Consider the following 14,925-nt stretch of genomic DNA (forward strand, 5'->3'; position numbering starts at 1 on the left):
GTTAGGCTATAATGCAAGGGAGCTACAGGCCAAAACCTGTATGTTAAGCTAAGGCAAAGTTAGTATATCTATATTACAACCTTTTACCCAGATAGCAAAGTTAACCTACATATTAAGACCTGTTACCTAAATAGATAAGCACCCACACATATGTCTAAGACCTCTTATCTAAAGCAACAGACAATGGAAGAATGGAATAGTTTTTTTTTTTCAATTTTGTACCCACAGACTTAACAAGTACACCATAAGGAAACTTGTGTGTATATGTTCATGTCATCAATACACACAAACATACTAGTCTATGGGGTAAGTGTACCCTAACATTACTGTGGGTGAGAAATGAAATTTGGCATAGGAGAGAGGATTTTCTGGCACTTCTGCCCTATAAAAGAGATGACCCACCTCACTAGCATATGCTATCTATCCATGACAACTACTAACTATTGGTAGGCCATCCTCATTTTCTTTTCAAACTTTAAGTTCTAAGGGGACTAGGCTAAGTTTGGTTTCCCTAAACTTTTGTTCTTAGTTTTATTAGGTTTTAATTTTAACTTTAGTTAAGTAAACTCTAAGTTAGCTTCAATAGTTCTTAGCATTAGCTTCCTCTAAGCTCTGCACCTCTCACTCAAGAATTGAAAAACTGCCAGAGGTGAGGTCTTTTACCACCAGGTTATCAAGAAAGGGTGTATATTAACCAAAGCTTTGTAGCATATAATACTGTATTACCATATGGATCTCTTAAATAGCAGTAATACAATTGTAACTTTGTAACTCTAATTATTTTACCATTTAATTACTATTTTATTAATTTTAATAAGTCTTTATGGCTGTATCTGTCTCAATGTGAGCTTCCTAAACTGGGAGGAGTGGTAGATACGCTGGAGGGTAGGGATAGGATACAGAGAGACCTAGACAAATTATGAGGACTGGGCCAAAAGAAACCTGATGAGGTTCAACAAGGACAAGTGCAGAGTCCTGCATTTAGGATGGAAGAATCCCATTCACTGTTACAGACTAGGGACCGCGTGGCTAGGCAGCAGTTCTGCAGAAAAGGACCTAGGGGTTACAGTGGACAAGAAGCTGGATATGAGTCAGTGTGCCCTTGTTGCCAAGAAGGCTAACAGCATTTTGGGCTGTATAAGTAGGGGCACTGCAAGCAGATCGAGGGATGTGATCATTCCCCTCTATTTGACATTGGTAAGGCCTCATCTGGAGTACTGTGTCCAGTTTTGGGCCCCACACTACAAGAAGGATGTGGAAAAATTGGAAAAAGTCCAGCGGAGGGCAACAAAAATGATTAGGGGGCTGGAGCACATGATTTATGAGGAGAGGCTAAGGGAACTGAGATTATTTAGTCTGCAGAAGAGAAGAATGAGGGGGGATTTGATAGCTGCTTTCAACTACCTGAAAGGGGGTTCCAAAGAGGATGGATCTAGACTGTTCTCAGTGGTAGCAGATGACAGAACAAGGAGTAATGGTCTCAAGTTGCAGTGGGGGAGGTTTAAGTTGGATATTAGGAAAAACTTTTTCACTCAGAGAGTGGTGAAGCACTGGAATGGATTACCTAGGGAGGTGGTGGAATCTCCTTCCTTAGAGGTTTTTAAGGTCAGGCTTGACAAAGCCCTGGCTGGGATGATTTAGTTGGGAATTGGTCCTGCTTTGAGCAGGGGGTTGGACTAGATGACCTCCTGAGGTCCCTTCCAACCCTGATATTCTATGATTCCTGTCACACCCCCGAGCGTCCTTCATAAATTCTGTGAAACCTAATTCGGGACAAAAACTTTTATCTTCTAATCAAACAGAGTGGCAAGCCTAAAACCCATACTATCCAAATTAATATTAACACACCCTAAATCAGGCTACACTGGGTATAGAGATGAATAGAGTACAACTAAACCAGACTGACTGGTTCAATTACCTGAATAGCTGGATTACAGAAGGCTGTGTTTGAACATGAGCCAAAAGCTAGATTTGAGTGCTAGAAGTGTGAGGAATAACATCCCAGGTGTTGCACATCAGAAGTGTATGCCACTGAGACTGAAAGCCCAATTATATAGAACAATGGTACACACTGTAACGCTGGCAGACCAGTGGGCTAGAATGTATTCACCTGTGTATTAGTATAGATCAAAATTAGTATAAATGTAAGGGTGTATTCAGGAATTTAATCTTCATGATAACTAGTGGAATGTTACTTGTATTGTTTTCACTTATCAGTTTCTGTTATAATGTAATAGCAAACATTTACATTATGCATAACCCTGTAACTAAATAACCCATCAAAGAAATCTTGTGAAATGCTAATAAAGGACTTTAACAGAAAATGCTAATTTCAAAGCAAGTGGCTATTATGTATGATGGTCAGACATCAAAAGGCTAAGTGCATTCCTCACTCACTGACAAAGGAAAAGCCCATGTGGGTAGAAAAACTCTCAGCTTGCTTTCTGTCACAAGAAAAATATAAATATGGATTCTCAGAAAAATCCTTCATTTCTGAACTGTTTAGCCTCACCTCAGTCCCCAGAAAAATCATGAAGAAGGTCTTCAAAGATTCCATTTTGAAGCACTTGGAGGAGAGGAAGGTGATCAGGATGATGGGATGGATTGCACCCTCAGCAAGTTGGTGGATGACACTAAACTGGGGGGAGAGGTAGATATGCTGGAGGGTAGGGATAAGGTCCAGAGTGACTTAGACAAACTGGAGGATTTGTCTAGGTAAAAAAAAATCTGAGGTCCAACAGGGACAAGTGCGGAGTACTGCATTTAGGATGGAAGAATCCCATGCATTGCTACAGGCTGAGGACTGACTGGCTAAGCGGCAGTTCTGCAGAAAAGGACCTGGGGATTGCAGTGGATGAGAATCTGGATATGAGTCAACCGTGTGCCCTTGTATCCAAGAAGGCTAACAGCCTATTGGGCTGCAGTAGTAGGAGCATTGCCAGCAGATCGAGGGAAGTGATTATTCCCCTCTATTCGGCACTGGTGAGGCCACATCTGGAGTATTGTGTCCAGTTTTGGGCCCCCCACTACGGAAAGGATGTGGACAAATTGGAGAGAGTCCAGCAGAGGGCAATGAAAATGATTAGGGGCCTAGAGCACATGACTTAAGGAGACGCTGAGGAAAGTTGGCTTATTTAGTCTGCAGAGGAGAAGAGTGAGGGGGGATTTGATAGCAGCCTTCAACTACTCTGAAAGGGGTTTCCAAAGAGGATGGAGCTAGGCTGTTCTCAGTGGTGGCAGATGACAGAACAAGGAGCAATGGTCTCAAGTTGCAGTGGGGGAGGTCTAGGTTGGATATTAGGAAAAACTATTTCACTAGGAGGGTGAAGCACTGCAATGGGTTACCTAGTGCGGTGGTAGAACCTCCATCCTTAGAGATTATTAAGGCCTGGCTTGACAAAGCCCTGGCTGGGATGATTTAGTTGGGGTTGGTTCTGGTTTGAGCAGGGGGTTGGACTAGATGACCTCCTGAGGTCTCGTCCAACCCTAATTTTCTATGATTCTATGACTCTTGCAAGAAAGTATACCAGATGCAAAGCGGAGTTCCCCAGAGACAATCTGGATACCTGAAAAACTTCTGTGAAGCTGGCAGTTTATTAGATTACTGCTACAAACTGTGACCCACCTGTTAATATTTTTTTACCTGCTTTAACCTCTCAATAACTCTTATTTCTTTGCTAATAAACCTTTAGTTAGTTTACTATAGAAATGGCTGCCAGTGTTGTCTTTGGCATAAGATCTGGAATACCAATTGATCTGGCGTAAGTGAAACCTGATGTGCTGTGATTTTGGGTTTAAATGACCATTATCACAAAATCCAGTTTGTCTGGGTGGCAAGACAGGCTGGAGACTCTAAGGGGATTCCATGGTAAGCCTGATACAGTGATCCAGGCGTTCACATTTGTTGCTGGCATGGTGAAATCTAATTGTAGAACATAGCACCAGTTTGGGGTATCATCCCTTGTTTTCTGATAGTCTTCCCTGAAGTAGGCACTCTGTTAGCCACTCCAAACAGCGTGACACACTCCACAGTGTGCTATAGTGCAGAAGCCTGGGTGGTAGAGACTCAAGGTCAGTGCCTACAGGTGTTTGAAATAAGATGTCTTTGTACAATAAAGGATTACCCAAAGGGACAGATAGCAAAATGAAAGCATTAAGATGGAAGTCAGTTTGTGATGTGGCTGACAAAATCCAGGAAGCGCAACTTTGCTGGTTTGGACACATACAGAGGATGAACAAAGAGGACCTGGTGAAGATAGCATGGAGAATATGGTAGGAAAGAGATCCTGAGGAAGCAATACATGGATTGCATCAAAGATGGTATGCAGGTGGACTTTAATTTTGCTTTGGACAGACAAAGATGATGGATGCTTGACCAACATCATGATGGGGTGTAGGGTGGGGAGAAGATGATCATATATATTGACTGTAAATAGAACTAGTTCCAGTCTTGGAACAGATGAAATGGACCTTTAAAGGAAGAAATACAGAATAATTAGAAAGCGGTGTACTGTATTTCTTCCTCACTTCCACCCTGAGATATGTTAATGTACAAAAAAGTTAACTTGTCTAAAATACTTTGTTTTGTATTTTTAAGGACTTCACTATGGATTGTGGTATCTGCTATGCTTACCGACTTGATGGTGCTATTCCAGACCAGGTGTGTGGTGATTCCCGATGTGGACAACCTTTCCATCAGGCTTGCTTGTTTGAGGTAAAATTTTTATTAATGTAACAAATCCACTTGGCTCCAATTCCTTCTGTATGAGAATATTATGGAAGCAGTAGAAATAGCTAGTTAAGTGACGGGTAAAGGACTGGTGAGAGAACTTTATCAGCAATGAAGCAGAACCACTAAGCCTTCTTAATTACATGTTCTTATTGCTGCTTCCCTAGTGTTCTCTCCCATCACTCACTTATGTCTTATAAGCTCTTGGGGGGCAAGGAACCTGCCTTACTGTGTGTGTACAGGCAAAAGTCTAATCCAGACAGGCGCTTCTAGGTGCTACAAAAGTAGAACAATTTAATAATACTGCTCTGAAAACCTCAGAAGGGAGTGTGGGGGAAGTCAAAGAGGATCACTTTAGAGTACTTTCAGTAAGTGAAACCAGTTAATCATTATAGGTAGATTGTACAGAAAACTAATCCAGCGAAATTGCATGCTCCTAATCCAGTGTGAAAACACTACAAATCAGGGATTTATCAACTACTATGGTGAAGAGCACTGTTTATAAGAACTTTAGACTCATTCCTAAAGTAGGCATAAAATAAATATTAAGTTTTCATTATCTTATCTTGCAGTGGTTACAAGGTCTTCCTTCTAGCAGACAAAGTTTTAATGTCATCTTTGGTGAATGTCCATATTGTAACAAGGTAAGGAAATCTTTTAGGAAGGCTAATGGGAATGTAAAATTGAATAAAGTACAGTAATGGAGCTTAGGAAAAGTGGAAAAATAAGAGCAGCAGACAGTTAATGTTAATTTGATAAACACTTGTGGATTTTATATTTTATTCCACTGTAAAAATTATAGCATGGTGTTACTAATTACATGCACAAGTATTTAAAACTATTTGTTGAAGCAAGAGTAAAAGTAAGATGTAACAATGTCTATATATCAAACATATACCAGAGTCCTTTATCATGAAAGACACAGGAGATTTAATTCTTCTACAATTTTTAGTATTACTCTATGAAAGGGCTAGTTCTGGGAAGCATGCCTAATGTTCAGAATAGAAACAACCAAATAAAAATAGTGTAACACACATGTAGCCTTGTACACCGTAGAGGTTAAAGGGTATCTATTTACAGTATGTTACTTTACAAATCTTTTTCAAGCCAATCTCGGTGAAAACGTCTATGAAGAAACTTTGAAAAAATAACTTGTACAGCTCTGGGTGAATGACACTGCACATAAACTCAAGACATTTTAAATGGTGATATCAAAGAAAATACAACACAAGGAATATTAATATCAGAAGTACAAGTATGGTCATGGTGTATCGGTACCTCTCTTCAGTAAATGCAAGCTTAAAAATATTGGATACAGAAGGACAAGTAAAATCTCTATTGGGTTCTTGCAAAGATACTGGAGAATATGTAATGCTGTTTTGGTGTGGTTTCTTTTTAACTTCCAAGAAAACTTTTTGGGGATAGTGCCTGTGTAGTTGTCTTACGGTGTTTTCCTGCAAGAGAGAAAAAAAATTAAATGTTTCCAGCATTAAACAGAGTGGAAATCTGAATCAGAAGAACAAAGATTAAAATATTCTGTTACATTGCTTTCTGGGGGAAACTTATATGCAAATGTCAAAGAACTACAGTGAAAGAACAAATTCTGACAAGCTTTTAGCAAGATTTGCTAGTAACGTTTGCTGAGCTACTAGGAGTAGAGATTTAACCCCTCTAGATTTTGTGAACATTCTGTCAGATGCAGCTAGCATTTAAAGCTTTATAAATGCACAAAAACAGCAGTGTTCATATCTACAAATTAATGTGGGGTTTGGTTTTATAACATGTAGACTAAATGCTTTGCAAAAAAATATTTAGAATTCCATTTTTAAAAGCAACATCTAAAGGGCTCTAATACCTTTATCTTTGTCCTCAAAATTGTGAAAATCTGTAACATTTACAATATTCTTGCTAATAAAGCTATTATATACACATTCTAAACATCCGATTGTCAAATGTGCTGTTCCTATTTATTTAGATTTCATTTTATATCTCCACAGTACAGCAAAACTTGTCATGATTCCTCAAAGGTGTAGGTGGTTTTTAATTTCCAGAAGCATCAACTTTATGGCTGCTTTGATCTTCACCTCTGAACTGACTCCTGCACCCACAACCCTTATCGCAAAACTTTCTTCAACGCACAGTTGTGTTTCTTGTATTTTAGTCCTGAAGTTTCTTTTGACAATCATCTCTTCCTTTAATGTTGCTACCTTCCCATCCCACATTCCTTCTGCGGACTCCTGTCCGTAAAAATCCTCTTGACTTCGAATTTCCTCCTCTCTTTCCTGATGCCTGTTCGCACTATAGTTTTCATATTCCATCCCACTCTCATCCACACTAGTTTCTTTTGCTAAATCCATCCCACTTATCCTCTATCCTGGCATTGCAGTCCTTTGGATGAAAAATGTGTAGTGGAGAAAGTCAACATGGACCCTGAATTATCTTCCATTAGGCTTGCCAACTGATAATCCTTCCTAATTAGATATAGAAGTCGTTCTTTGACACTTCATCTCAGTCCAGTTTTCACCACAAAAAGATAACTACCTCATGAACTATTTTTCTCTATAGTCTCCAATACAGGTGGTGTTCTACTCTGATCCTCTGTCATTTGCCTTCATGCTCTCTCATGCTCTTCCTTCCCCAGCTGGTGTTTTTTTTTCTCTGCCTTCACACATACCACTATTTCCTGTACCCCAAAAGCCCTTCTGCCTCTCCAGCTATCACCCATTTCACTTCCAAGTCCTTGAGCAAGCTCTGAACTCTGGTTTTCTTGTCAGTTCACTCTCCTTGACTCTTCCCCAATCTATTCACTATTTTCCAAGTGACTAATTACACCTTTCTTGCATCTCTTCTCCATCCTCATTCAACAGTCTGTTACACTGCTGACCACACCATCCTTTTATACCCTCTACTACTATAGTCTCCTTCAACTGTTCTACTTCCCTCCACTCTGATTCTTGTTCCCCTTTTCTTCCTCCTCTTTCTGAGGTTAAGGTCATATCTGCATTCACAGCTACCAAATTACACATACCACTCCCAATTCTTCTATTTCCACCCCTGATCAGTGGCATAGAGACATGGCAATTTCCTGATGTAGTGCCTCCAAAAATCGAAATGGCAAAAAACAGATCTCTCCCTACTTATTCGACATCTCAGCCTTGGGGTTGCAGTGTCATAAATGACTTCACCTCTCACAATTAGGCTGCTACTGAATTCTGTAACAATTTCAATGTTTTCCAGTATATGTCACTTTCTCTCCATAAATACAACTCTTCTCTTGCCTTAATAAGTTGATGACTAGACTCTTGCAAACTCCTTTGATCTGTCAAACCCGGCTTCCATCTTCCAGTCCATTCAAAATGCCACATCAAACTCATCTTCCTTTCCTGCTGTTATAACCATGTCATATACTAAGTCTGTTCTGACTCTTCATCATATTCAGCTTCCTCGTCATCATGGCTATGCCTAGACTAGAATAAAGGTATATAAAATCTTTCCTTTCCAAAATTCTTTTGCTTGGACCATGCAGCCTTTGTTTCTTTTTATCTATGCCTGAAATATCCTTCCTAATTTTGTACATCACAACCTCTCTCTCTCAAATACACCCAAAATCACTTCTGTAATCCCAATATTACTCTCCTACACCAACTTTCCAAATCAGTTAAATAAAAGCAATTCGTAGGAAGCATACCATCCAAACATATTCCCATGGCTTCATTTTGTATATCCTTTCTCCAACTTCCCTCCCCTTAATTCTTCATCTGAATGTTTTAACATGCTGACATCCATATTTAACTTGATTCTCTTGTTAGTGATAATGTGTCGTGAGTACTAAGGAACAACTATAGTGGAATAGCCAGATAAACAGACATATTTCCCAATTACTTTTTCCTCCTAGGGAAAAATAACTCAAAAATACTAATGGCAACCAAATATCATGCAAAAGGCTTGTTTTGACCATTATTGTTCTTGATACCTGATCCTTCTCACGGGTTGCTGCTTCTATTGCTTGTTCCTTCTTTCAGTCACCCAGGAACACACATTCCACAACTCCTCCCCTCCAGCTGTACTAAATGTACCCTTGCCTTCCAGCTAAGTGCAGCTTCTGATATCACCACAAAGGAGGGGAAAAAGGAGCACAAATCCCCATACTCCTTCACAACAACATGATTTACAGTGAAGATGGCACCACTGTCATTGGCAGTTTCCACTAATACACATGATCAATGTCAGGGACCAGTCTCTATCATTCACAACCCAGGTGATAGACTACCTGGGTGGAGAACCAAAAGCTGCTGCTTTCAGGTAAGAGGCAGGTACACAGGGGGTTGAGGGATTTGGAGGGAAGCAGGTTGGGGATGGTCCAATTGGCTATTTATATTCTAGCATCCAAAACAGAATTTCTGCATAAAAATAGCATCTTAATTGCTACTTCCAACTCCTTCTCTGCATTCCCTCCTTAACAGGGAAGGTGATGTAAAAAATTCAGGGCTGTTTCGGCAGGACTCAGGAGCCTTTTTTAGTCTAACCCTTTTCCTGTTAGCTGTGGCCCTCTATCCGAATTGTTCTGCTCACCACTTGCGTGACTGAAGCCCTGGGGCAGTTTTGCTGTTTCTTCTTCACTTTGATGCCTTGTACTGGAGTCTCCATGCAGCAGACTGCTTGAAGCAAAGATTTTTTAATAAAGCTGCTTTTAAAGTCTTGTTCTTGTGCTTCATAAATGAGTTTGATTTCCTTATCCAGTAAGAAGGGCACAAACTGAGTAAATAGTTATTGTTAAATTAACTTAAAACCAAAGGCAGGGCCGGCTCCAGACCCCAGCGCGCCAAGCGCGCACTTGGGGCGGCATTTTGCCGGCAGGGCGGCTCCGGCGGACCTTCCGCAGTCATGCCTGTGGGAGGTCCACCAGAGGCGCGGGACCAGCGGACCTCCTGCAGGCATAACTGCGGAGGGTTCGCTGGTCCCGCGGCTCGGGTGGACCTCCCACAGGCATGACTGCGGAAGGTCCGCCGGAGCCGCCTGCCACCCTCCCAGCGCACCCTCAGCAGGCGCGCCTGCAAGAGATCCCGCGGAGCCGCGGGACCGGCAGCACGCCCCCTGCGGCATGCCGCCCTGCTTGGGGCGGCCAAATTACTAGAGCCGCCCTTGACCAAAGGGGAGGGGGGGGAGAGAGGGTTTTCCCCCCCCTAAGATGCCTTCTATTCTGAAATATTCTTACTCACAAATAGCACTGAAGCCTTTACAGAATGATTCTTTGCACCCTAGAAGTGTGACGCTGAGCAGTACAGATCCACTTTGGCATACAAAGTATACAAGTTGAAGTTAATGAGGGCATTCAAACCTTTTATATAATAGAGTAGCTAATGCTATTGAGCTTTGATCAGTTAAATACTGACTCTTCAAGGCCTGAAACCAAGATCTTATTATTGGTTAATATTAAATGCAGTTATTGAAGACCCAGCTATTACCAAACAGTACTATCAGAGCAGTTTCCCTGCTATAAATTAGAAGAGGAAACGATTATTGACTTGCAAATGTTTAATGACAATCACTACACAAAAATGTTGTCCTGGGTACCATTCTTAATACCTGTGACTGTAGAGCTAATGTTAAAGGTACTACTGGAAGTGCAGCACTATTTTTGCACCTAATGCACAATGATGACAGAACATTTTTTGAACTTCATAATATTTTTGGAATAATGTTATCCAATGGCGTCTAAGCATATACCAAATACTGGTGTTACCATGACTAATATCTAGCCTGCTGTTTGTATACATCTATTGTGCCAATCTTTCAGTAGAAAGAAACACAGAGCTATTAAAGCAGAACTTATTTCAGGGTTTCACATATACCATGTATGTTCTACCGTAACATCAAAAAACTCACCAGCAGTGGTTCATTATGCTGACACACATTCAATCCAACTGGTTTCTCTTGTTCTTGTAATTGTCTCTGTGTTACCTGAATACTAGCTTTTCTCAGACAATTATGTTCTTTATCATCCAGCTTGCTTTCTTTTTGTTTAAACTGTGTTGGTGTAGGGTTTGGTAAATCAGCCTGTTAACATAGAGTTAATAACACGATAGAATGAAAACATTCAACAATTCAGAAAGAAAAGTGCTTAAATACAGTACTAAGAATACAAACAAAGGCAAACTTCAAAAAGAAAGTCAGAGGATACTAAAAGTATATAAAAATAGTTGTCAAAAAATCTTTACTACAAACAGGACAAGATTAGTGCTACTGTTATGCTGTCATTAGCTACTATGTTACTGAAAGGCATTTTTATGGAATATTATTATTTATTATATTATTATTATATACACTTAACCCTTACTGGGAATGGAAACTTATATTTTTGGAATAATGTTATCCAATGGTGTCTAAGCCTATACCAAATTCTAGTGTTACTGTGACTAATATCTAGTCTGCTGTTTGCACAAGTCTATTGTGTCAATTTTTCAGTAGAAAGAAACCCAGAACTATTCAAGCAGAACTTTTTTCAGGGTTTCACATATACTATGTATGTTCTACCATAATGTCAAAAATCTCACCAGCAGTGGTTTATTATGCTGATGCATCTTGTTCAATCCATCTGGTTTCTCCTGTTCTTGTAATTGTCTGTGTGTTACCTGAATACCAGCTTTTCTTAGATAGTTATGTTCTTTATCATCCAGCTTGCTTTCTTTTTGTTTACACTGTTTTGGTGTAGGCTTTGGTAAATCAGCCTGTTAACACAGAGTTAATAACATGATAGAATGAAAACATTCAACAATTCAGAAAGAAAAGTGCTTAAATACAGTACTAAGCATGCTGGGCTGGGGGTGAGTGGCCCCTCTCCCCGGCTGCAGAAACTCCAGGGCTGGGGGAGAGCATCTCTCCCTGCCACGGCAGCTCCCAAGCTAGGGGAGATTATCTCCCCAACATAGCTCTTGATAGGCTGCTGCGCAGCAACACATCTTAGAGGGAATTTAGGCTGGGAGCTATACTCAGGAGTTCATGCAATTTTTTTCCATCTTATATCCACTCTAAATGTCAAAAGGATGTCTGGTTTTGGCATTTGTAACTCTTAAGGTAAATATAGCCAAAACACAGCCTGTAGGCCACGTGCTGCCCTTCAGCACTTCTGGCACACTAAACAATTCTGCAGTAGTAATAGTCACAGGTGGCCCTCTCCACAGCAGTTCTTCCTGGATATAGCAGTTCCAAATTAAATCTGATTAAGTAGTTCAAGAATGGGAATTACACTAAGAAATAATAAAGGAGAGTATTGTACCAATGTGGATTATAGGAGAGCTACTCCATCAGCCACCAAGCAAGAGCTGAAACACAAAACCTTCTAACTATTGCAGGTCTAATCCCAAGAAGTTTACGAAGTATAATTTTCAAAAGTGCCTACAGTCCAGTTTTTGAAAGGTGGTTAGGTACCAAAAGATGCAGATAGGCACCTAGTGTGATTTTTTTCAAAGATAATTATCTAAATACTTTTTAAAATCTGACGCTTAGATTCTCTCTCTGAAGTTCACTAGGAGTTCAGCTCCCAAGTGCCCAATCCACTTTTCAAATGGGACTTAATTTCTGAAAAACTTTACCCCACACCTGTTTTCTCTCCCCACCTAAACGAAGTGTATCATGGTTTTGTGCATGTCAAAATAAATAAATAAAGTAGTATATTACCTTAAATCTATCAGATAGGACCTCTGATTATACTTGGGCTATTCAGCCATAACCCTAGCATCCCAGGTAGATCTGGGAGAGCTAGAAATATTTATCTGATGCCCAGAAATATAGAAAGCAAATAGACATGGCTTCTATCCCAATTATCCATTCTACGATGATAGAGATGGAAGGAAAAGGGAGGACAAGGTTAACATTAATAAGAGTAAGGAGGCATGGAGTGCAGTATTCTCAGTCAGCTGATGACACTGTATGTCGGTCTCATCTGACTTGGACAAGGTGGTTCAGTGCCTCAGCCAGTGTATAGATGAGAACAAGCTGGCTGAAGCTCAGCCCAGACAAGATTGAGGTGAGGGTGGTGTGGAGCAAGCAGCTGGAGATGGCAGATACAATATCAGTTCCTTTGAGCATGTACATCCACCATTAGTTACTAGAGATCTCAAGTCAGGGGTGACTTTAGATCCCTCCCTACCTTTGACAGTCTTTACAGCAGTAACCCAATCATCTTACCACCAGCTGCATCTGGGTAAGAGAGTGTGATCGTTTAGTTGCAAACAGTGCCACTGTTATCCATGCTTGTTACCTCAAGATTAGTCTACTGAAATGTGCTCTCCCTTAAAACTATTCAGAGACTACAGCTGGTGCAGAATACAGCTGTTCACTTATTGAGAATGGGGCACGTTGCTGGGAGCACATGACACCAGTGCTCTGGCCTCTGCACTGGCTGCCTATGGATCTCTAGGGAGAGTTTAAGTTGTTGGTTATGACCTATTGTGACAGAATACACCCCTGTATTCACCCTATAGTCTATTGCAATAATCTTTATACAAAGTATGCCTCATTAAGGTATCACTTAAACTCATAATTTGCTGGTCAGTATTGTCCTGGTAAAACTTGTGGCAACACTGCATGTGAAGTTATGAGATTCCCCTCTATGTTATTAACATGTTCCAAACCCCACAGCCCTGCCTGAACTGAAGTTGGCAAACAGGTCTGTCCTAAACAAAGGTGTGTGTGCTTTGTTTAATTTGTATTTAAGCAGTAAACAGAGTCACCAAGCAGGAAGGGAGATATACCAATCTCCTAGAACTGGAAGGGACCTCGAAAGGTCATCGAGTCCAGCCCCCTGCCTTCACTAGCAGGACCAATTTTTTGCCCCAGATCCCTAAGTGGCCTCCTCAAGGATTGAACTCTCAACCCTAGGTTTAGCAGGCCAATGCTCAAACCAGAGGAGAAAGGAAGCTAAAACAACTAAGAAAAAGCCAGCAGGGAACATCCTTCCAAATGGACTTTTTGTCTCCTAATGCACAGCTGGAAACGTTTTTGCAAGAGGGGTACTGAAACTATAAAAAGGAGGAACACCCCACGGGACCCTTCTCTTTCTCCCCCTGCCCATCACATTCACTGCATCTGAAGAGACAAAGGAAGGATTCATTGGACTTAAGGGAGGAGTCCTGACCTGAGAGTTTGGTCAGTAATCTGCTGGAGCATGTGGTTATTTTTCTTGTAACCATTTCTGACATTAATGCCTCATTATTTGTACTCCCTTAAAATCTTTGTAGTTAAACAACTTGTTTTACTGTTTTATCTAATCCAATGTGTTTATCTCAAATAGTTATTAAGACACTTCAATTTAAACTGGCATATTATTCCTTGAAAGGAATGATAAACTTAAAATATTTGAACTGTCTAGGAGAGGACTGGGCAGTAACAGGACATATATTTCTGGGCGACATCTGGGACTGGGGACTGCAATATAACCAAGGCTAGTGAGACCCGGAGTGTAACACAAATGTGGCTGGCAGGCTGCAGTCACACAGAGACGCTCAGGGTGTGGTTTGCATGCTGGAAAGCTGTTTGTGACCAGCCCAGATGGGAGCTACTTCAGCAAGGCATTGTAAGGCATGGGTGACACAGACCCCACTGATCTGGACTATACACTGGTATGTTACACCTATAAAGCCCTCAATGGCATCCCCTCCCTGTATTATATCGCCACCGCTGCAATCAGAAAGGACACCTTAGTTAGGTCACCTGCCTGAGAGAGTAGAGCTGCCAGCATGTTCTCTTTGTATGCTCAAGACTCTTGAACTGCTCCCCAACTTGTCTGAAATAACAGAATTTGGTGACCATGTGGACATTTTGCAAAAGCCATCTGTAAAGTGTTTTGTTTTTATTTTTTTCCAGAAAGGGCTGAGGGTATACTTCCCATAATGAATGAAAGAGATTCTGTAGGTGCCTGGATGGCTGAGTTTCTGTTCAATGATAAATAAAATCTCACTAGCATTAATCTTGTAATGATGTTAGGGCATGCAGAGTCTTGGATAGGTGTCTATCTTAATGAAAAATGACAAGCTATTCAACTGTAACAGGAGTTTGAGTAGCTTCAGTATAGATCCATGTGGCTGGACCCTATCCGGAACTGTCTAGAAAGCTCTGACTGCTGGGGACTGTGTCACAGAATTCTCCAAGTAAAGTTGGGGCTGTGGCTCATTACATCCTCAGTTTCTTCCACATAT

The 14,925-nt window shown here is 40.8% G+C and overlaps 2 protein-coding genes across 14 annotated transcripts in view; one reads left to right on the forward strand and one right to left on the reverse strand.

The window, feature by feature from the left end:
* The window catches only part of FANCL (FA complementation group L), an 82,029-nt gene extending 68,100 nt beyond the window's left edge, over positions 1 to 13,929 (forward strand). For 2 of the 5 annotated variants that reach the window (XM_039529828.1, XM_039529829.1), the window contains 3 exons: positions 4,598 to 4,714; positions 5,302 to 5,373; positions 5,837 to 7,147. In XM_039529828.1, the coding sequence (XP_039385762.1) occupies positions 4,598 to 4,714; positions 5,302 to 5,373; positions 5,837 to 5,849 (202 nt within the window). In that variant the 3' untranslated portion in view covers positions 5,850 to 7,147. Of the gene's footprint in view, positions 1 to 4,118; positions 4,496 to 4,597; positions 4,715 to 5,301; positions 5,374 to 5,836; positions 7,148 to 13,717 lie in introns of those variants that run through there. The other 3 variants (XM_039529827.1, XM_039529830.1, XM_039529831.1) reach the window with 3 other exon arrangements.
* The window catches only part of VRK2 (VRK serine/threonine kinase 2), a 73,923-nt gene continuing 64,474 nt past the window's right edge, over positions 5,477 to 14,925 (reverse strand). For 7 of the 9 annotated variants that reach the window (XM_039529819.1, XM_039529818.1, XM_039529821.1 and 4 more), the window contains 3 exons: positions 11,284 to 11,457; positions 10,616 to 10,786; positions 5,477 to 6,183 (listed from right to left, as the gene is read on the reverse strand). In XM_039529819.1, coding sequence (XP_039385753.1) covers positions 5,941 to 6,183; positions 10,616 to 10,786; positions 11,284 to 11,457 — 588 coding nt within the window. In that variant the 3' untranslated portion in view covers positions 5,477 to 5,940. Of the gene's footprint in view, positions 6,184 to 8,024; positions 8,192 to 10,615; positions 10,787 to 11,283; positions 11,458 to 14,925 lie in introns of those variants that run through there. The other 2 variants (XM_039529823.1, XM_039529822.1) reach the window with 2 other exon arrangements.

This window comes from Mauremys reevesii, linkage group 3 (assembly GCF_016161935.1).
Source record: "Mauremys reevesii isolate NIE-2019 linkage group 3, ASM1616193v1, whole genome shotgun sequence".
Lineage (NCBI taxonomy): Eukaryota > Metazoa > Chordata > Testudines > Geoemydidae > Mauremys > Mauremys reevesii.